Genomic DNA, 22,024 nt, shown 5'->3' with positions numbered 1-22,024 from the left:
CAATAAACGTGACCCAAAAGCTAAATTTCTTGACTTTCATGACCGTTTTCTGATTTTGTGACTTTTTCATGACTTTCGTGACCGATAGATACCCTGAATTATTAAAAAAACTTGTGGAAATGTGAGAAGAAACGGGAGAACCCTAAGAAAATCCACAGATACGCTGTTGTCCACTACAAGCTCCGTGACCCGAGATCAAACCAGAAACCCTTCGCACCAGAAGTGAACGCTTTACCACTACGCTACTGTACCCCCAGGTCTAAAATAAAAAGGTTCAAATTTTGATGTCATTCCTTATGATCAATGCTACAAACATAATTTGCTGAACTAAATCATTAAAGGAACATCTAAATTTCTCTTATAATTTGAAGAGACCAATTTCCATCTAAACAGTTTAGCTATTTACTGTAAACATGAGAACAATATTTAAACACTTCTATAGTTCCATCTCACAATCTATCATTTGCTGAGTTCTTCTTCCTTGGCCGATCTTAAATCACAAATGAATAAACTTAAAAAAAAAAAAAAAAAAAAAAATCTTCCATCAAAATATATTTCCTTATTTCAGAATGAGATGGAAACACTCATACATTTTTGGTATGTTCGTCAATCGTGAACTCAGATTAAACCACACATAGAGTCATTCTCTAATTTGATATTATCTTGCTTCTTTTCTATGGCTTCGGTTATTATTAACAATGACGGTAATGTCCATGATAATAATTTTATTCGTTACTAATGGTGAATGATTGTAACAGTGAAAGCTATCATTATTTTTTCAACCCCTTTTAATCTACAGAGGTCTCTCGTTAGAAGCTTCGCTTCTGCTATGGAAGATGCATAATTCGATGCCCGTGGGAGCTCATGTGGTTCGGATTCCAAATCGAATTGTAGTCCCACGTCTCATATAATCTCTGTACTCAAAATAGAAATTAAACTCCCAGTAATAAACTATATTTTCAATTCACTCAATTTTATTTTCTCCACCATTAATCTTCCCACCCTGCTTTTTATATATATTCATATTCCCACTCATCTTCGCTCCCAGATGCTGAGTCTGGTGTTTAATGCATACTTCGTACGAAAACATTTTATTTTATATAGAACGTGTGAACACTTTTCTAAATTGAATATAGTGTAACTGGCGGCAATTTCATCTCTTTTTCAGGAACCACTTTGCTAGCCAAGTGTTCAGGCTACTAGGACAGGAAAGTCAAGGAAGCAATAGCAATACTGAAAGAAGGTAATATTATTAACAGGAACACCGTTCTACAGATCATCCTAATGAGTTTCATCAACTAGAACAAAATAAAAACAAAACAACCGATCACGATAAGCCTAAAAACTGACAACCGACCAATCAGAATGAGGCTATAGACCAATGCTGATTGGACGTCTCCATCGACCAATCACATTCCGCCTTTTTCTTGCCAGTACTTAAATGCTTCAGATTAATTATTAGGTTAAAAGTTGCCAGTAGCAGCATTACAAGCACTCGCCGTTATTGTTAACGCCATGTTCAAGAAAATGTATTTTACCCAACAACAGAAAAATGCAAAGGTAATCATGTTCTCAAAACCGGGAAAAATTAAACTTTTTCCACAAAATTACAGAACCATAAGATTACGAAACACTATGGGAAAACTGGTGGAAAAACTTATCCTAAAAAGAATGCTACCTGAAATCGAACGTAGGGACATCCTTCCAAGCTAACAATTCGTTTTAGGAACAAACACAGTACGACCAGCAACTAATACCAGAAATCAAGCACGTCACAGAGTACTTCAACACAAAAACAAGCGCTCAGGTGCAGTGTTTCTTGACGTGAAGAATGCATTCAACAAGGTACAGCACACAGGAGTAATGTACAAACTTATCAAGTAAGAACTTGCTAATTCGTTTGTCACACTAATAACTTATACTTAAGAAATACGCCCCTCTCAGTGGTGTACAAGGCGAAATAATAATAATAATAATAATAATAATAATAATAATAATAATAATAATAATAATAATAATAATAATAATAATAATAATAATAATAATAATAATAATAATAATAATAAAAGCAGGAACCCCTCAAAGTTCAATACTAAGTTCCACCCTATTTTATCTATACACAGCCAACATATCGACCAGCCAAGTAGTGAACACAGCATTCTTCGCAGATGACACTGCCGTGTATGCGTCGTCACAGGAGATAGTCATACTAATAGCAAACTACAACCGTACTTGCTTGAGTTAGAAAATTACTGCAATAAATGGAAAATAAAGCTAAGCCCGGCTAAAACTGTATCAGTCTTCTTCACAAACCGAAAAGTAAAACATAAAATGATTTGGATAGTAATAAATACACAGCGAAAAAAAAAAAAGTTTCCACATTCCAGTTTTTTCGTTGCATGGAACTTTCTTTCTTCCCTACGGTCTACGGATTTCTTTTACAGTTTTACTAAACCACAACATTCGTATACAATACAGACTGAAATCACGCATGACATATATACAAGGTGATACTAAAGTACTTAGCTGGAAATGACTGAAGGGAATGGGTTGAAATTAGCGCTATTGCTATTGGTTATGGGCTCTTCCTTGTTCCTTCGTATTCTTTCTTAGTCCATATAGTATTTTCTTTGTTTGTTTTCTTCAATATTTCTTTCCTGGTCTGTACTGAATTGCGACTATGTTTTTGTCTTTTTATATTTTCTTATATTCGTTTTTTTTTCTTTCTCTTTCTTTGTACATTCCAGCTAAACTTCTTCATGAAAATCACAAAATTAGAATTAAATAGAGACTTAGATGTTGTAGTAGGAATTGGATATCGATATTTGTAACATTCATAAAAAGTTTTGGCTACAAGTAATTCAAGATTTAAACGCAATTACTTTGAATACTAAGAGGAAGAGTACTTTTAAAATTGATGAAAAATGAAATGAGAATAGTGTCGATAAAAAAATCTAAACTTCACTTTATTGGTTACCTGTTACTAGTTGCTTAAGGTTAAGGTTCATTAATTATTAGCTGCATTGCGTATTTTGTACATTAGTAAAATATTTTAAGTTTTATAAGAATTCTTAACTTCATACCGCTGAAGATGTCTACGGGTTGTCAGATAAAAGTATTATAGTAAATTCAGGTGTGATTTTAGAATAATATAATTTTCATATTGACAATTATTAAGTCGATTCTTTACATTAGAAGTACTGGTTCTGTGCGTAAAACGTAAAAGAGTCCTATATTTGAAATTATCTTAAATCTTAATGAAACTATAAAATGTCTGATACTTTAAATAACGCATTCTTTCCAAAATGTACCGACAAAATCTCAAACCTAGTACAAATTACATGGGAATTCATCATATTGTAATTTCAAAATGGCCTTAATTCTAGTCAGTTCTTTTATATTGCTTAATATACTTATTCATGTGAAAATGAATTGTTTTCTACTCTATTAGTAACTTATAAGGAATTTATCTGACATAATATGTTATGAATACCATATACTATTAATCCCACTTATGGTCGGTTTCTTTTTCTTTGTTTCCTTATTCCTTACCGACCAGAATATCACTCTTCTCCTTCAGGAAATAAATACGGTTTTGCATCACGGAGCTGCCTTATTTGCTGAGATTCTACTTTCTCACCACACATGGGACACGCTTCTCCGCTTTCCACGATTCTGTAAAACGAAATAAAATACCATGCAATGAAAAAATAAGGTGAGTCATACTTAAATATTCTGATCGATTTGTACTGCAATTAACGATTTCTTTAAGTACTAGCAGCTATCACAGAAGTTAAAGTCAACAATGATAGAACAGATAATTGCACACGGCACTCTAATTTTCCATTAACAGTTAAAGTTAAGAAACAATCACTTAAAATAACACATAGTATCTCTGTTGTACGCCTACTTTTTTCCACTTAAACTTTTTAAACATCTGACGAAACTTATAGGCAAAAGCCGAACACTGTGTTACTTTCCTGTTTGAGATTTATGAAGCAGGTTCTTTGAAATATGCATCTAATTTTACGAGAACAAGTATAAATTTAAAAATACAGTTATTATGAAAATTCGTATTTATTTAAATTTGTCCGAGAACATATCCAGCTTTAATAATAATAATAATAATAATTGTATGTTAAATTATAGAAACCAATTTACGAATTCTGTTAATTCCTTACAACCTGACGATATCTCTATTTGAATGCATTTCTAATTTTCAGCTCCGCCCTTATTTCTCTATTGAAAACGGAAGTGGAAGAAAAAATCACTTTCGATTCCAATACCAATACTGATTCCCACAGATCAAAACGGTACGAGACAATCAGAAATATTCTTATTCCTCTATCGAAATGAGAAACATTATATTTAACATTTCTGATTCCAATATTAGATTCCAATAGAGCGAAATATTTTGTTGTAGATTTAATGTTCTAAGAAGAGGTTTGATTTCCGCCCTTGTTCTTTTATTGAAATGGTAGATTTAATTATTTCCGGTTTTAGGCTGATATATTCCCATACAACGAAAACGGTAGAGGGTAGCAAAGAACAGTATTTGGTGTGTATTTAGCACTCTACGAATAGGTTCTATGTGGTAGATCTATCATCCCTGGTTTAGATATTGGATCGCCCTTGTTCGGAAATTCTCTGTGAAGATTCTGGCGTCTTGAGCGCGTAAGGCAACAGTGCTTTATATTGGAAGAATATTAAAAGATGTGTACAAGAATGGCAGAATGTGTAACGAATCCATATTTACATAGTTTTTGCATACGTGGTATCCCTAACCCTAATTCTAAACCAATTCGTAATCACCAGCTTGCCATATCCCATTTTGAATCACAGGGGAAAGGAACTCACCATCCTATTCTCGCATAACTGGCTTAGTGACCACACCTAACTACAGTAGGATAAATGGACCAGAACCTACTTTCAGGCAGAACACTCAAACAAGAAAAAATATGAAGTGAAACTCAATGTGAGGGAAGATACATATTAGACTTCTTGATAATAAATTATGAAAGGATGTGCTTCAAGACTGAAATTATTTACGTGCTCTTTTGGGATTGAAGTTGCTAAGACGTGGACCTGAAATTTACATGGATTCCAAATGACATGTTTCCGCCAAGAATTGAACTCAGGTTTTCCATACTAAAGGCAAAAATACTGGCCTTTCCAAAGGGATTTTTACTTTTGTGTTGTTGTAGTAAAATATACTATCTTCAATTTGTAGTTTGCCTAATAGGATATACATATAGTTTCGAATGTAGATTTGACAGCCTCTGCTTAAGTATTCTCACTGTCATATTTTGAGGGCACGGTGACTCAGTAACAGAATGCTCACCTCTGATGCGAGGAGGCCCTGGTTTGATCCTAGGTCAAATGAGTTTGTGATGGATGACATCGTCTTTCTGGGTTTTCAGGGGTTTACCTATTTCTTCCCATATTATTCTTCCACTAATATTTCATGATAATTCACTGTCATCAATCATCCATTTTCTTTAGCCTAAAGAGCATAAAATGGGACGTAAAACTAGAAATTTTATTTCATTTCACTGTCATATTCTATACTTACATTAGTACATGTGACGAATCTTTTCCTACATATCAATTTTAACTATCAAAAAGTAAAGGCCCATTTGCAATTTCTCTTTCCAGGGATTGGCAACACTGCTAGTACCCAGCGCTTAGTGAGTGTAGTTGGCAACATTTTGAGACAACGTGTCGCTTGTATTCCTGCATTAGTCGTTGGAGTGTAGTAGACCGTTAAACATGGCAACTCCATTGGCGATCTGCACCAAGGAGGAAGTGAGAGCAGTGATTCGCTTTTTGTATGCGGAAGGTATGAAACCTGCGGACATTATTCGCCAAATGCAGGCACAGTATGGTGACAGCTGTTTATCGCGAAGAAAGATCTACGTATGGATAGAGCGTTTCAAACAGGAAAGAACTTATTTATGTGACGATGAAAAGATCCGGCAGGCCATCGACCTCAACGGCTGAGGAACTTGGGTACATCATCTCGACCCGGAAAATAAGGCTGCGAGCGTGGTTTGGAAACACCCATCATCACCAAAAGTTAAGAAATTTAAACATCAACCATTAGCTAGTTATTGATGCGGTGCAAAATTGGTTACAGATGCAACCGGAAAACTTTTTTTCTGACGGAATCAAAAAAAAAACTTGTGAAACGTTAGGAAAAGTGCATTGAAGTCCAGGAAGGTTACGTAGAAACATAAGGTATGTTTCAGTTTTCTATCATTAGAATAAGTACAACTTTTCTCAAATGTGCCTTTACTTTTTGAATTCTTCTTATATATATATATATATCCGCACACACACACACACACACACACACAATTAGAAAAGTTGTACTTATACTAATATACACTTTCAGAATACAGAAATGCTTATTTTGAAATCATGTTCACATTAGACGTCACACGAAAAGGTTACTTACATTCTGAATTCAGAGTACAAAGCAGGAAAATCACAAAATGGACACGATGTTAGATCTTCTTTCACAATGTGGCGTCCCTGAAAATAAATTAACATTATGTAATCCTCACAAAGTGTAACTACTTCGGTTACAAAAGTGCACTTAGAGCAAAATGAATAAGACCCTGAGTAATCAAATATTCAAAATTACTCTCGTATACATAAACAGGGTGTTTACTGGACTTGGATACTTACAGTACAATGTTTGCACTGACCTGCTAGAAGAATTTCTGATATACTACGATAAAGCGAAATAAAAGCTGAATGCCAAATATGAATGTATGCAGTCATATTTAACAGTCTGTAACACATGTTCAAAATGTAGTTTTCTTCAATATTATAATAAAAGGAATGCACAGAAGCAAGTAGATTAAAATCGAAGAAAGAAAAAAAAGAAGGAAAACAAGAGGAGTAAGCGTTTTCTGGACGTTATTTCTTCAAGAACGTCTGTTAAAATCTACACGCACCTTTTGTGTACGAGTGTTCGCCTCCGCTCTCCCCTCACACCCAGCCTTTTCTTCACCTGGTTCATCGTATTACATATATTGAGACTTTTTTTTTTTTTTTTAATCGTATTACATTTGGTACAGAAAACACTGTTAAGTAGAAGCCCTGTCTTCTTTCTGATAAGTTTCTCAGCCTGAATCAACCTTCTGGAAATATTTATATACGGAATGACTAAATGGGCAGAAACAATAGCATACACAACCTCCTAGGAAACTAAACTATCAGTCACTGTTATATTATAAGCAGGTCTTAAATTATAAACACTATTCACTTTCTTTCTCGAACTACCTGGTCTTTCAGTGTTTGGCCAGTTACCATTTTCCAACATGGCCGCCATGTGTTACTAACTATTCGCAAAGTCTTACTTACGCGCCTCCTGTGTCCCTCCTAATTAACATAGAGTAATCAGTAATATATCTTTGTAAAGCTTATGGAACGTAGATTCCAACGATGTAACATTGTTTCCCATTTTGCCCAACGACCAGAAGAAGAAGAAGAAGAAATTTTAAAAAATCACAAAACACTCAATTTTTTCCGAAAATATTTTATCTCTGGCAACACTGTGTGTACAGCGGCGTAACAAAAGACTCGTTATTACATTCCTTCCACATTTGTGTGTAAGATGTACAACATCCACTGAGATGTAGGCCGAGGAAGGTGACCCAATACGGGATCACTTTTTTCTCAATCATCATCCATGTCAACTTCCACAGAATTCCAACTTGTATCTCTACAATCAGTACAAGCATTTGCCTTTTGCATACGCACTGTAGGGTAGCACATTGTGTTATGCTGCATCCGCATTTTACAAATTTTATTAAATATAAAGTAACCAAGAAAGTTCTGTCACTTTTTGTGGAGGTCTGTGTTCAGTTAGAACTCACACCGTAAGTTGAATGCGAATGGAAATAAGGCGAAGGTCAGTTGTTGGTGTGGGTATATCCAACATACTACCTTGTTGTGGCAGTTCAGTTACATCGTGAACTTGCGTAAGGACAGTGAACATGGGACCTCCACAGAGCGTCATAAGGGCGTGTATGCTGTACGAGTTCAAACTGGGGTCAAACGTTGCTGCAGTGGGACGCAAGATATGCCAGGCCTTTCATGATAGTATCGTGATTAGGCGGACAGTACAGCGGTGGTTTAAGGACGGCGACGAAACACTCGAAGACGCACCACGTGTCGGAAGACCAATATATGTACAAAATGAAGATCTTCAGGCAGCAATTGAGACGAACACTGGCCAGACATATGAGGAACTGGGACTACCATTCTGTGTGAGTGGAGGAACCATTCGGCAGCACCTCCATCAACTTCGGAAGCACTAAAAGTTGGGTCGATGGGTCACCATGATTTGACTGCGAGCCAGAAGACAACGCGAGCAGACAACTGTGTTTCTTTGTTGTCTCGTTTGAGGAAGAAGCCATTTATGGACAGCGTGTTGACATGTGATGAGAAGTGGGTCCTGTACGAAGCTTCACGGTACCGTCATCATTGGTTACCATCCCACTAACCGGTTCTAAAACAGCCAAAACCAGCACTGCACCAGAAGAAGGTCCTCCTGTGTTTGGTGGACTGCTCGCGGCATTGTGCATCGGTAACTGCTACCAGCTGATCAGAACATCAATGTTACTGTATACTGTCAGCAGTTGAGCCGTGTTCAAGAAAAACTCAAAAGTCTGGAGCCAGTACTTATGAATCGCAGAAGGGTACTCCTGTTACAGGACAACACTATACAACGCTAACGTTGTATGTTTCATTGGCAATCTGTGCCTATTCTCAGAAAGGGGATCAGAGGCGAATTATGTGAACATTATAACGTATAAAAGAGAAAGAAAGATATATAGAGATTATTATTTATGTAATCAGTAACAAAAATAAGTGTTGATGTTTCTATAGTAACGACATAAATAACTGTACTAATACGTAGACATCTTGTGTAGAAAAGTCGATTATGTACGCTTACAAGTGATCAAGTATTAAACGACAGTTAAGAAAGTGATACAAGGCGTGTAAATTATTAGGAAGATTAACTTTTAAGATAAAACGAACCAGTGACGTCTTACAAAAATTGGTGCCTCACCACGGGAGTTGTATAAGTGTCGTTTCGAAGATCAGTAAAAACGGCATTTCAACACATTACAAAATTGCGAAGTGGAAAAATAATTAGGCGAAATATGAATATGAGTACTGAAAGTAATAACATGACTGGTGAACAGAATGTATATCCCAAATCAACTTCGAGTGACAATTTGGTTGATATCCTAAAAGATTTGGGTCAACAGATGAAAAATCAATCGGAACAAATTCAAGAAATATTGGACCAGAAATTAACCCAGTTAGCCCAGGACTTTGATGAAAAACTAGCGAAATTAAGTCAACGTAATGAAGACAAATGGGAGCATGTGTATCATCAACTAAGTCAGATCAACCTCCAGGTGACGGAAAAATTCGAGAAATACGAAGAGAAGATAGAAAAGGTGGTACAAAGAAGTACAGAAATAGAAGAATCCATGGATGTTTTAAAATCAACTATCAACGTCCATGATAATCATATTAAAGTGTTGCGAGATGAAGTTAATTTCCTCAAAGAAAAATGTATTCCCAGAACTTCATTCCAGGATACCGAAGGTGCGAGTCATCATACTTGTATAGCCACAGGTTGGGTACCTGATCACCATCCAAGAACAACATTGGAATTAGAGGGATCATCCAGCGATGCCGAGGGTAGTGACAGAGAAGAACAAGGGAGACACATATCCAAGCGCCGACACATCTCCAGCAGAGGTTCGAAGACATCCACAGGTAATCGGTTACGGTTTAGCGAAGTAAAGTCGCTCACCAAGTTTAGTGGCGTGCCAGGAGATATACCTGCTAGGTCATTTCTCGAAAAATTCCAAGATGAATGCGAGCTCATCGGTGTAAATGAGTCTCAATACTTAAAATTATTACCCCATATCTTGTTGCCACCTTGCCTAACGTGGTTTAAGGCTATTAGAGGTAGTATTCATTCGTATTCAGATTTTAAAAATGCTCTTTTGTCAAACTACGAAAATGATTTTATGGTAGCAAATAGAGATGCTGTTTTGAGAACGAATCACTACAATCCTAAGTTACACCGTAGTATTACTGAATTTGTAGTGTCGACATGTCATGAGCTAAGATCATTAAATCCTAACCATCCTGAATCACGAATTATAGCTTCGATTAGGATCTTGTTGCCATTTAGACTACAACAGTTGTTAATGTCAGCTCAGTCCAATAATTTCAATCACTTAATTATGCTTACTCAAAGTTATGAGAGTCAATCTGCAATTCAAAATAACAATAAGATGCAGGATAGAGGTCAGGGTAATTATGCACGTAATCAAACACAATATGTATCTGTACGTAATGTAGATATACAACCTGCAAATGATTCTACTGTCCGTAGCCTGAATAATAGAATGAATAGTTATAATGGTACCGGAAATCAAACACAACCTAACTATAGAAATGGAGCTAGGAATTTCAGAAACAACAACAGGAATTTCAGTAGTATTAATAGTTATCGCCGATTCTCACAAAACCAATTTGCAGATGGCAGGAATTTCGTAAATAGGAATCAAAATATGGTAACAAGGCCTGATTGCTCAAGACGTACTACTGATTGTGGGATACAATGTTCCTTGAATGAACCCTTCGAACGTATAACTTGAACTGACAAAAAGGCGTCCGACGGATTTGTACTAAATTGACCTTTGCTTACGTCTATGGTTAATGTGTTCTTCGTTTAATTTATTATTAAAATGTACGTTGAAAACATATGTAATTATGAAATATTTTGATTATGGGTAAAACTCATTATTTACGGAATATTGACGAAGTTAATTTATGACAGTTAACTGAAAATATTATTGAATTAATTCCTTATTGTTTTATTGCAATTTCCTTTTTATAGCATTAACTGAAAAGATGTTAATTTGTGTTTCATGATAAGAAATTATCTAAAAGCTTTATTGTAAGAAGCTATTATTGTTTTCGTGTTTTTATTCCATTCGGATTTCATTTGAATATTATGAATATTTGAAAGATCACAATTTTAATGTAAACTTATGAAAGTAATGACAGATATATAAGATAAATGCGATTTATTATATGGAAAGAATAAGAATAATGAATATCAAATCTCTTGATTTTTCAAAGTTTATTAATGTGTTAAGTGATGACCATCAATGCGTTTATATGTTCCAACTTTGTTGATTTCTGATCCTATCAATATTTAATATTATGAAGATCTTTTGTTTGTGAAGGAATAGTTAATTTTGTACCCTAGAAGAAAACTACCAATTAGGTTCAATTTGTGAATAGCCTTACTTATGATAATTGGTAATGCGTCGTTATTGAGATATTTTGACAGATATGAAAATGTGTTATATTATAGTATATTATATATGGAAAAGTAGAATATGTATATTAAAGGTGACATTATATATATGAGGGCTATTCGATAGATAAATGTTACATGGTAGTTAACCCAGGGTTCTTTCCTTCATAGTAAATCTATTATGGAAGTCCCGTTCGAGGCGACATCTACAACGCTAACGTTGTATGTTTCATTGGCAATCTGTGCCTATTCTCAGAAAGGGGATCAGAGGCGAATTATGTGAACATTATAACGTATAAAAGAGAAAGAAAGATATATAAAGATTATTATTTATGTAATCAGTAACAAAAATAAGTGTTGATGTTTCTATAGTAACGACATAAATAACTGTACTAATACGTAGACATCTTGTGTAGAAAAGTCGATTATGTACGCTTACAAGTGATCAAATATTAAACGACAGTTAAGAAAGTGATACAAGGCGTGTAAATTATTAGGAAGATTAACTTTTAAGATAAAACGAACCAGTGACCTCTTACAACTAAGCCCCACGTTGCTGGAATGACCATTCTATACCTTGGATGAGAAACACTATTGCATTCGCCTTATTCCTCGGACATTTCACCGTTCGATTATCACCTGTTCCATTCCTTGGACAATCACCTTAGAAGACTCCAGTTCAAATCCCTAGTAGAGGTGCAAAATGCACTTGATATCTTCTTCGCTTCACATTCCAGCAAGTTCTATCACGGTGTAATCCATGGCCTTTTAGAACGTTGGCAGAAGCTCATCGATGCTGATTGGGACTATTTTTGATCTTCCAGGCATGTCTTAGGTGTTGTATCGATGTTCGAAGGTGGTAGATGAAAAAGCAATAGGACTTCCTTGGTTACTTTTATAATCGGGTGCTGGTGATTGAGCCATTTTCAGTGGTGTCAGATGTTCGTGACGCAATTCCCATCCTCAGCTACATGGATCCATTTAATTATCCATCCACTGTTGAACCTGGTGATACATTCGTTGCCTATGAAATTTATATGCATTCGCTGAGTGATGTATTAACAGGACCAGAAGAGCAATGTCATCACCTATAATGGCTGTACGATACTTGGTGCGCTAATGCAACTCTTTCCATGACGATCAGGATGTCAGCGTCACCAGAGCTGGTTTGGTGGTGCAGCCAGCTGATTGTAACTTTTGCGAAAGACAAGCTTGTTTATTTCGTTTGTGAAAGAAAAATTTCTTCCTTGAGAGCAACGCTCATGTACTTTGGGTCCTTCAAACCATTTTGTTAGCTTTCGATGAATTTCCGACTTTGTTGATAACGTATTTTCATAGCCATCGAAGACAACTCTTGGCATCCCGTACTTTGTGAGAAGATAGTTTTGATAATCATGAACTACTTCCTCAAATGTTTGTTTTTGATTCGAAGGTAGGCAAAGAAGCAAGACGCACCATCAATGACATACTTTACATTTTCATGCAGACTTACTTCGGTCTTTACTTTATCCTGTATGAATTTAGCAAGTTGAACTTTCCAGAATCTCTCATATGCCCACTTCTATCAAATAATGAAGGAGAGTACGTGCAGAACTCGTAAGGAAACATTTCTTTCAAATCAAAGCTAGTTGTTTGAGCACAGAGTACCAGGCGTTGGAATACTAGTTCAGGTTCAATGACGAAAATTTCATCTTTACATAAACTCCATGAATGAATTTCATAGCCATCATAAGTTTACTTTTCTTGAAAATATACTCAGTAACTGTTCTATGAGTCATTCAATCGAACTGTAGTGTACCATAAAAAAATACTGTAATAAAAATATTCGAAAAAACTTGTTTAAGAGTTTGCTTTCAATTAATACGAAATAATAAGGTTTCAACTATTGAACAGTCCTCAATATATAACGATATCAAGTACTAGGAAACGTGCGCCAAAGATTCGAAAATTCACCACAGCAGACCTATGCACTCTCGGAGAGTGGTAGACTTTTCAACACCGTTTCTCTGAGGTATTTTTCATTAAAAAATACCGACACTAAATTATACACTACAATAAGATCGCGGTTCAGTGTTTTTCTACCTAAATTTGTTAGGCTGTTAAGCCTATATTCTACTTCTATTAGTCAATTTTCCAGTTGGAACAAATAAGGACAATTATTACATTGCATGGTGTTCTCATGCAATGGTATACTTCCTCCAGTAAAATCCGTGATACAGCATGCGTATACAACAAATAATTTTTCAATAATAAATAAATAAATAAATACTTTGTAATTTTCAACTTTCTTCTTCTTCTTCTTCTTCTTCTTCTATCCGATGGGTCAAATAGGGATCATGCTATATAGTTGAAATCTGTGTTCCATAAGCTTTACAACGATGTATACGTCATGAGACTGTGGTGATTAGAATGGTCGCAAGGTGTTTTCATATAATGGTCTACTGGTATTTCCTGCATTGAAATCGGTGATACAGCCCATAAAGGGTATCCCGTATTGGGTCACCTTCCTCGGCCTACATCTCAGTAGCTGTTGTACATCTTACATACAAATGTGTAAGGACTGTAATAACGTGTTTTTTATTACGCCGCTGTACACACAGTGTTGCCAGAGATGAAATAATTTTCAGAAAAAATTGAGTTTTTTGTGATTTTTAAAATTTCTTCTTCTTCTTCTTCTAGTCGGTGGGCAAAATGGGAAACAATGTTACATCGTTGGAATCTACGTTCCTTAAGCTTTACAAAGATGTATTATTGATTGCTCTATATTAATTAGGAGGGACACAGGAGGCGCGTAAGTAAGACTTTGCGAATAGTAGTAACGCATGGCGACCATGTTGGAAAATTGTCCATAGCGGCCTTACCTCATCTCGGAGAGTGGTAGACTTTTCGCCGTCGATTTCCTCAGGTATTTTTCCATAAGAAGCCGTTAACAGAAATTGTATTGCAATTTGTTCCCGGTTCAGCCATTTTTTGGCCTAACTTTCCTAGTCTAAATGTGTTAAGGTACTTTCAAAAAAGGCCTGTGAAATTTTTGACCAGAAACTACAGAAGTTCTACAGCAACGTATTACGGTACTGCCGGATAAATGTCAGAAGGTTACCGAACAGAATGGTGCGTATGTGGTTTCATAATGTTATTATTAAATCTTAATTTTGACATCCAAAGGCTCAGTATCTTTTAGACAATTTGATATTAACAGTGATTAGGATTAAGTCATGTATTGATATTCAAATACAGTTACAGAGAATAACAATAATTATTATATTCAGCCGGTGAATATTGAGCCGAATGAATAACACCACTACCCTTGAGCATACTATAATGTCTTACTAGGCGAGAAAACATTAAAGTTGTTATGTTGCATTGGTTGGAATAACCAATTCAACTCAAACAATAATTCAGCCCTAAGATATTTTAGCTCAGACCATAACATGTTAAATTTTAATGTTTCAAATTTACAATTCAACGAATTCTTTATAACTGATATAACTTACTGTAGCAATGCAAAACGGTATAGTGTTTTTGCACTGAGGGCAGTTAAGTTCTGTTTCTGGAAGTTCATAGTCACAATACGGGCAAGGTGTATTAGGTTCTTCCTCTTCTACTCGTGATGGTTTTCTTACTACTGCTTCAATCTTCTTCTTATACTTTGGATCTACTTGGTTGCGATATTCAGGTCGCATGAGCATAGCTGCATAACTAAATGATGAGCTTTTCAGTCCAGCACGATGACATTCGATTACGGTTGACGTCAATATTGGTACAATATCTGTAACAAAAATTACTTTACTAATAAGACAAAAGTATCACCTGAGAAATAAGTTATGAGTAACTGAAGAAAGTGTACAAAATACATTGTGAAAACAAACTTCACGAAAAGTGATTATTTATCTTACGTAAGTAATGACACCTGCAACATATGACTCTCTTTCCTATTCAATCAGATCTGTATTAGAACCATACTATACACCAGAAAAATCACGTTTTGCGACACTATAACTGCAATGTCTACTGAACCTGTGGCAGAAGTTGCTGTTACTCGTTTCTCGCCTCCCAATTATAACGCACTCGGGGAAGGAAAGTATTATGTAAGTACTATGTTCTTCTGGTGGATACTATTATCACAATGAATGCATTATCAACTGGTATGTTGTTTTGTATTACTGGTTCACTGGATTGATTCCTGCAACCAAAGGCTTCAAATCTGGTATGTTGATAAGTCATTAGTAGCTAATACGAATTTTACGTTAAAAAATTCGTAAGTAAAGTATGTACATATGTAGGATATTAAATATGCTTGAAATTGAGTTTGTGGCCAATTGTGCTATCTCTCCGTCACTTAGACTACATAAAGTGGATATTCTTTTCGATAAAGTATGTTGGGTATCACAGCGATATTCAAACAGTTTTATTATTTCGATAATATCACGTGTAGTGCAAGACTCAAGAAAAGACCAAATTTTGGGTATGTATGTACGATATATCTGACAATAATATTTACCAGGACGGTTTCTATATGAATATTTTTGCCGAATGTACAAGGACTGAATCTGAATGTCAATAAGGAGATAATAGTTGGAAATTTTAATGTTAGCAGCTCTATCAATATCACATATAGATTTATATAAAAATAACGACAAAATACAATAAGGTCTAGAGGAATATGACCGATAGATTCATGTTTCAAGTTGTAACAAAAGTTTTTATGGCGTTCCAAGACATATATTTTCTTCACTTGGTAATTCTAAGGGATCAAAATCTTTCAGTTTAACGTCCCACGATTATGCCCTTTAGGCTAAGGGAGAGGATGATTAAGGCAAGTGAATGATGATGGAAGAATTGGTGGAATGAGAATGTGGAAAGGAACAGGAGTACCCAAAGAAAACCCACGCACCAGAGGTAAGCGTTCTACCACTGAGCCACCGTGCCCTCCTACAGTTTATATAATCTTTATATCAGTTATAACTAGTGTGACAAAATTCGAATATTTCAATATTTCAATCAATATACTTTTCGAAACTAGTTTTCGAACTAGAACAAAATAATCGTGACAACATACATTATAATAGCCTGAATTATACTTAAAATTCTCAGAATTGAATAAGATGATGATAAAGTTTATTTGACGGCAATCAGCTTGGATAGCCAAATATACGCCTAGAATGAATAGAATTTATAAAGAGAATTTACATATACATAAGAAGCATGCAATAATTAAATAATCCAAATCACGCTGCGAATACAAATATACAAAGTATGATAAAAAATCACGCTACGCTAAAACATGGTACATACATCGGTTATATAAAAAACATGTGTAGGATATCTATTAATACAAATAATACAGAACTGATGACTAAGTAATTAACCTGAAAATCGATACGAGCTAATGGTTAACAAATAGCCCCAAAATATAACGGGCGGACAACTGAAATCCGTTCATTCCATGTATTATTGGTATAGCGTGTAGGAGGATATTGTTTGTTTAATAGTGTGTAATGGCTAATGTCCCTGTGTGTTTGGTGTAGGAATGTTGTTGATACGTGTTTCCGTTTTGCAGGTATAACGAGGGAAATATGGCGTTTCAAGATCCCCAATCCGTCCAAACAGGACCAGCGTGCCGTCATCCAGTTTCTGAGTGCCGAAGGTTATCAACCAGCTGAAGTGTTCCGGCGTATGAAAGACGTGTATGATAATGCATGCGTCTCCAAAACAACAGTGGTAGACTGGGCCAGAATGTTTCGGAAGGGGCGTGAACAAATCACTGCCCCGTCCTGGTCAAGCCCATGTTGCTGCCACAGAAGACACGCCTGAAAAGGTGAATGCGGCTATAGCTGCGGATAGACGCATTAGTATTCAATCCATAGCTTGTGACTTTCACATCTTTGGGCATCTAAAGAAGGCATTGAAAGGTCAGAGATTTCAGTCTGACGCTAACGTTCAGGACGCTGTGCGTGATTGGTTTGATAGCCGTCCAAATTTTACATGGACGGTATTTGTAAGTTAGTGACACAGTGGGACAAGTGTCTTAACGCTTATGGTGACTTCTTCTGAACAATATTATATTTTTACTGCACGCTAACCATAGACGCCTCTAGATTGTGTACAAGTTTCCGCTCGAAATAACATTTATTTCATGAATTATGACCATTGAACAGGTTTCAGTTGATCGCCCCTTATACAAACGCATTCATCAGAGAGAAAGGAAAAGGAAAGAAAAGATCATGCAACAAAAGAACTTAATGACCATTAAGGAATTTAAACCTTTATCGGACTAAATCTATCTAGGTAAAAAACCTCCATGAAGAATGTTACTAACAATAACAACAATATAATAATAATAATAATAATCGGGAAACTTACGTGACGGAAATTTTGATATGTTGTTTGCAACACGTATTAGCATTCTTGCGCCTTTCATGTGATCTTGCCTTCGAACGTGAAGACGAACCAAAATATATGAATGTAACAGTGTTAGATTGGCTTCCATTTCTTTGGGAATTTTTATATGTTGCTTCCTCAATTCTTGATACATGCTAAACAACACATCATGAGCGTTTCGATAATTACCTGGAAAAAAGAGAAAAAAGAGAATACCAAATATTTTAAATTATGCAAGTTTCTAAAACTATTTAATGACAAAACAAGTACCACGCCAATATATATATATATATATATATATATATTTGGGTGGTCCAGAATTTCGAAAGTTTGAAATTTTACCGTGGCACCCCCTAAATTTGTTCTTCCTTACAAATAAATAATACACGCAAAATTTCAAGTCAATAGCTCAATATTTAGAGGTTGCGCAATCGACTTGAAGTTTAACAAAATTAGTGCTTTATTGTCGCTATATTGACAATGAGATACACTCTGGCTTTGTGAATTTATTCTCCTATATTCAGTTTATGCAATTATTTATTACCAATTAACTATGCCACTGCAGGAGATATTGTTCCACCAATGATCAACGAAGCTGTCTTATCATTCCATTTGGTGCATCTATTGCATTTTGTATTTATCATGCCATTAGAAACAATGTTAACTTTACAAATTTTAAACAATATTCAGTGCAATAATGAATTTGTCGGTGGGACATCTGGAGGCCATTTGCGGCACCGGGAGCTATTCACAATGCCACATGGATGGCAAAGGAATTGTACACGTTCAAATAATGGCTTTTTAGAGACCAATTCAACCTTATTCATCAAGAAGAAAAAGGATTGATTACTTTGGGTACGTTCCTCGTTAAATGTTTATTTCCAGTTGCAGCATCTCCTCCAAGAAATGATCTCGAGTTCCTGAAAAGCCTTCTTAAATATGAAACAGATAATCCAGCCGTTTACGAAACCTAGGGGGCAAAATATGGTTATCTCTGGTACTTGAGCAAAGAACTCATTAGATGGCGTTCTTCGACGACGAACTGTATGCAGAAACAAAGCAAGATATGGTGAAAAACTTGAACACAGATACCAGTAATGATGAGCCTCAAAAACGCTTCACGTTCTTTGAGATGCTCTTGTTCACTACAGGATGCCAAGATCGAAATTTGGTAACGAAGAACGTGATGCAGTTTCCTGAACGTCTAAGTATTCGAACATTTCTTGCACAAAATACGGAGACTTGGAAATCCAACACTGACTACTTACCTTGTTATGTTATCACGAATTGCACACTCTTTCAAGGGGAGATTTGAGAATGTGATTAAAAGCTTCCATTTGACGCTTCTCATTTGCAACACTGTATCAAATAAATACCATATACATTAATTTTACTTTTCCGTTGGAGAAACTCGAAAAGTAAAACGACTTGGTTACGCAGTGAGGAAGAACTATACACGAATAAATAAATAAATAAATAAATAAAAATACTTTCGTCTATATAATAAAAATATTACAAGATTTTACAGGTGTGATAGGGACTTCGTTTCAAAGAGAAATAGCATGTGAATACTGTCACCCTTAACATAAATGATCCTTCATTTGATTTGACAAAACCGTGGCACGATTTTACAGGTGGAAGAAGATATATATATAAGTTCAAGCTTTAATAATATAAATCCCTAACATGACTAAAAGGCAATTTTTCAGTTAATGTGTATATACGACCAACTTATGCTTTTCTGCACTTTATCATGATGTGTAGTGCTGCCCTGATATACACGATTTTCGACATAATCCACGAAAAGACTGCAAATTTACAACGGAAAGAGTGTTATGGCTAGCTATTTATTTAATTTGGATCCCTCGAATGAATGTAAGTAATGTATAGGAAAGACTTAACTTTCATGCATGTCTATAAACTAGAAAAATACTATTGTTATAACCTTTATCTTACACACAAGACACTTACCTGCATTTTGCTCCTCGTTTGCAATGATGATAGCGGTTTTCGCAGCTTCCCTATACTGCTTTCTGGCCATGTACAATCGAAATAAGTATTTCGGATCCTAGAAAATAAATACAGAAATATACCTTTATTATTCTCCATAGATGATAAAAGTATCGGAACATTATTTTAAACTGAATACATGAATGCTAGAGTAGTTCAAGACAAAGCCACAGATACAAAACAGAAAATTAGTTTAACACTAGAAGGACCGGATGGGTCAAAATAACCCATCACCATATTTTAATATTCTACTGTAAAGGTATTTGAAATACTAAGTGAATAATATTTTGTGAATTTGTTAATGCTATTGGCCTGCAGCAATACTAAAATTCAGAGCATTGTGGGTTCACAAACTAAGGCAAATTTTATAGTTATACCTAAAATGCCCGCAATGGGTCATTTTGACCCATGTTAAATTCCATACATTTTTACGGTATATTTCTATTTAAATATTTGGTACGAACTAAACACATAGCAACATAGTTTGTGCTATTGTGTTTTACAACTGTGTTACACATAACTAGACGTACCTCATTTTTACTGAAGTTATTGATGTCTGACAGATGGCGCGCAAGGATAAAATACATGTAACTACCAAGTGGAATACATAATGCTACCTCTAGATATTATTTGTTAATGCTGTAATCATGCATATAAAAAATCTTCTTTCACTACGTCTGTTATTTTTTTATTCCTTATTTATTCATTTCCAATCCTTGTCAGTAATAACTAAATAAGCTCCAATGGAGAAATGGTCGCTTGCTTTCTAGAAAAGCATCTTGATCTTCTCAAAACTTACTCAATATTTACAAGTTACTTGTGTTATTGGTGACGGGTGATGTGATGAAACAGACTGCTTTGTAGACCAAGATACAATTTTTATGTGATCATTCTGGAAGTATGTCACAGGAAAGATCGAAAATTGTACGTAACAACGAAGAAATACTAGCATAATTGCAAAGTATTCCGTACCACAAACACATAATCTACCAAGATCTGTAACTGCAGCTGATGGAACAAAATGGGAGGTTATAGATTCATCAGCTCCATCTCAGGGTAGAAGACAGACGCATTATATCGTACGTATTACTCCAGGGCCAACACGTTATGCAAAGCAAAATATAACCGAGGATTCGTTGTTTAGTGCATTTCGACTGATTATCAATGGTGAATTCTTATCAATTATCAAAAGATGTACCGATAAAGAGGCGGAGAAATAAAAACCTAATTGAACAGTAGATAAAGATGAACTTCTAATTTTCATAGCATTGCTCTATGTTAGAGGTGCGTTACGTCTGCGGAATATGCCACTGAAAAGTGTTGGTCCAGCAAATGGGGAGTAGCTCTTTTTAGAGATGCAATGCCTAGGAACAGATTTATTGAAATCATGAAGTACATTCGATTCGATATACGTGCAGAGAGAAGAATCAAGCTACAAACTGACAAATTTGCCCTTGCATCTTCAATATGAGACATTTGTGAAAAATTCGTTGAATTGTTTCAACCCTGGGGAAAATGTTACGTGTGACGAACAACTATATCCCAGAAAGTGTAGATGCAGATTTTTGCAGTACGTTGCAACGAAACCGGATAAATTTGGAATAAAGTACTGGCTGTTAGCTGACGTCAATACCAAATACTGTCTTCACGGGTTTCCTTACCTAGGAAAAGACGAAAATAAGCCTGCAGATCAGCCTCTTCCCGAATATGTAGTTTTACATCTAATGGAATCATATAAGAAAACCGGCTTGAACCTTACATGCGACAACTTTTTTACTTCTGTTTCGCTAGCTGAGAAGTTGAAGAAAGATGATATCAGCATTGTTGGCACAGTACGGAAACAACGTAGAGAATTACCAGTCTGTGTCAAGAAAGTGGAACCAAATCGAGAGCTATATGATACAAAAATATATAAAAACCAATATGGCCACACGATGACAGACTACCTCTGTAGAAAGAATAAGAACGTGCTAATTTTGAGCACTCTGCATCCTGATGTAGAAGTACCAACAACAAGGAAAAAGAAGCCTGAAACAGTTGTCTTTTACAATCACACGAAAGTGGGTGTAGATGTTCTGGACCAAATGGCGCGTAAGTACTCTGTTCGAGCTGGTAGTAGACGATGACCAGTTCATATTCTTTATAACATATTGGACTTGACAAGAATAAATTCTTGGATAGTTTACAAAGCAGTCACTGGAAGACGGATAAGCAGAAGGAAGTTCCTCTTGGATCTAGCTGACGAAATCATAAAAGAAAGGAAAG

At 35.5% G+C, this 22,024-nt stretch overlaps 1 protein-coding gene across 4 annotated transcripts in view; it reads right to left on the bottom strand.

The window, feature by feature from the left end:
- The window catches only part of Oseg6 (intraflagellar transport protein Oseg6), a 138,385-nt gene that overhangs the window by 4,698 nt on the left and 111,663 nt on the right, over positions 1 to 22,024 (bottom strand). Inside the window, exons 21-25 of one of the 4 annotated variants that reach the window (XR_014130670.1) lie at positions 19,721 to 19,817; positions 17,732 to 17,938; positions 14,863 to 15,137; positions 6,458 to 6,534; positions 3,494 to 3,675 (exon numbers count right to left, since the gene is read on the bottom strand). Coding sequence is in view for 2 of the 4 variants with exons in the window: in XM_081751732.1 (XP_081607858.1) it covers positions 3,564 to 3,675; positions 6,458 to 6,534; positions 14,863 to 15,137; positions 17,732 to 17,938; positions 19,721 to 19,817 (768 nt within the window). In the remaining 2 variants the exon portion in view is untranslated. The remainder of the gene's footprint in view (positions 1 to 3,493; positions 3,676 to 6,457; positions 6,535 to 14,862; positions 15,138 to 17,731; positions 17,939 to 19,720; positions 19,818 to 22,024) is intronic. The other 3 variants (XR_014130669.1, XM_081751732.1, XM_081751733.1) reach the window with 3 other exon arrangements.

Source organism: Thermobia domestica, chromosome 3 (genome assembly GCF_964235325.1).
Source record: "Thermobia domestica chromosome 3, izTheDome1.hap1.1, whole genome shotgun sequence".
In the NCBI taxonomy this organism is placed as follows: Eukaryota; Metazoa; Arthropoda; class Insecta; order Zygentoma; family Lepismatidae; genus Thermobia; species Thermobia domestica.
This window is presented reverse-complemented; position numbering and strand designations above follow the sequence as displayed.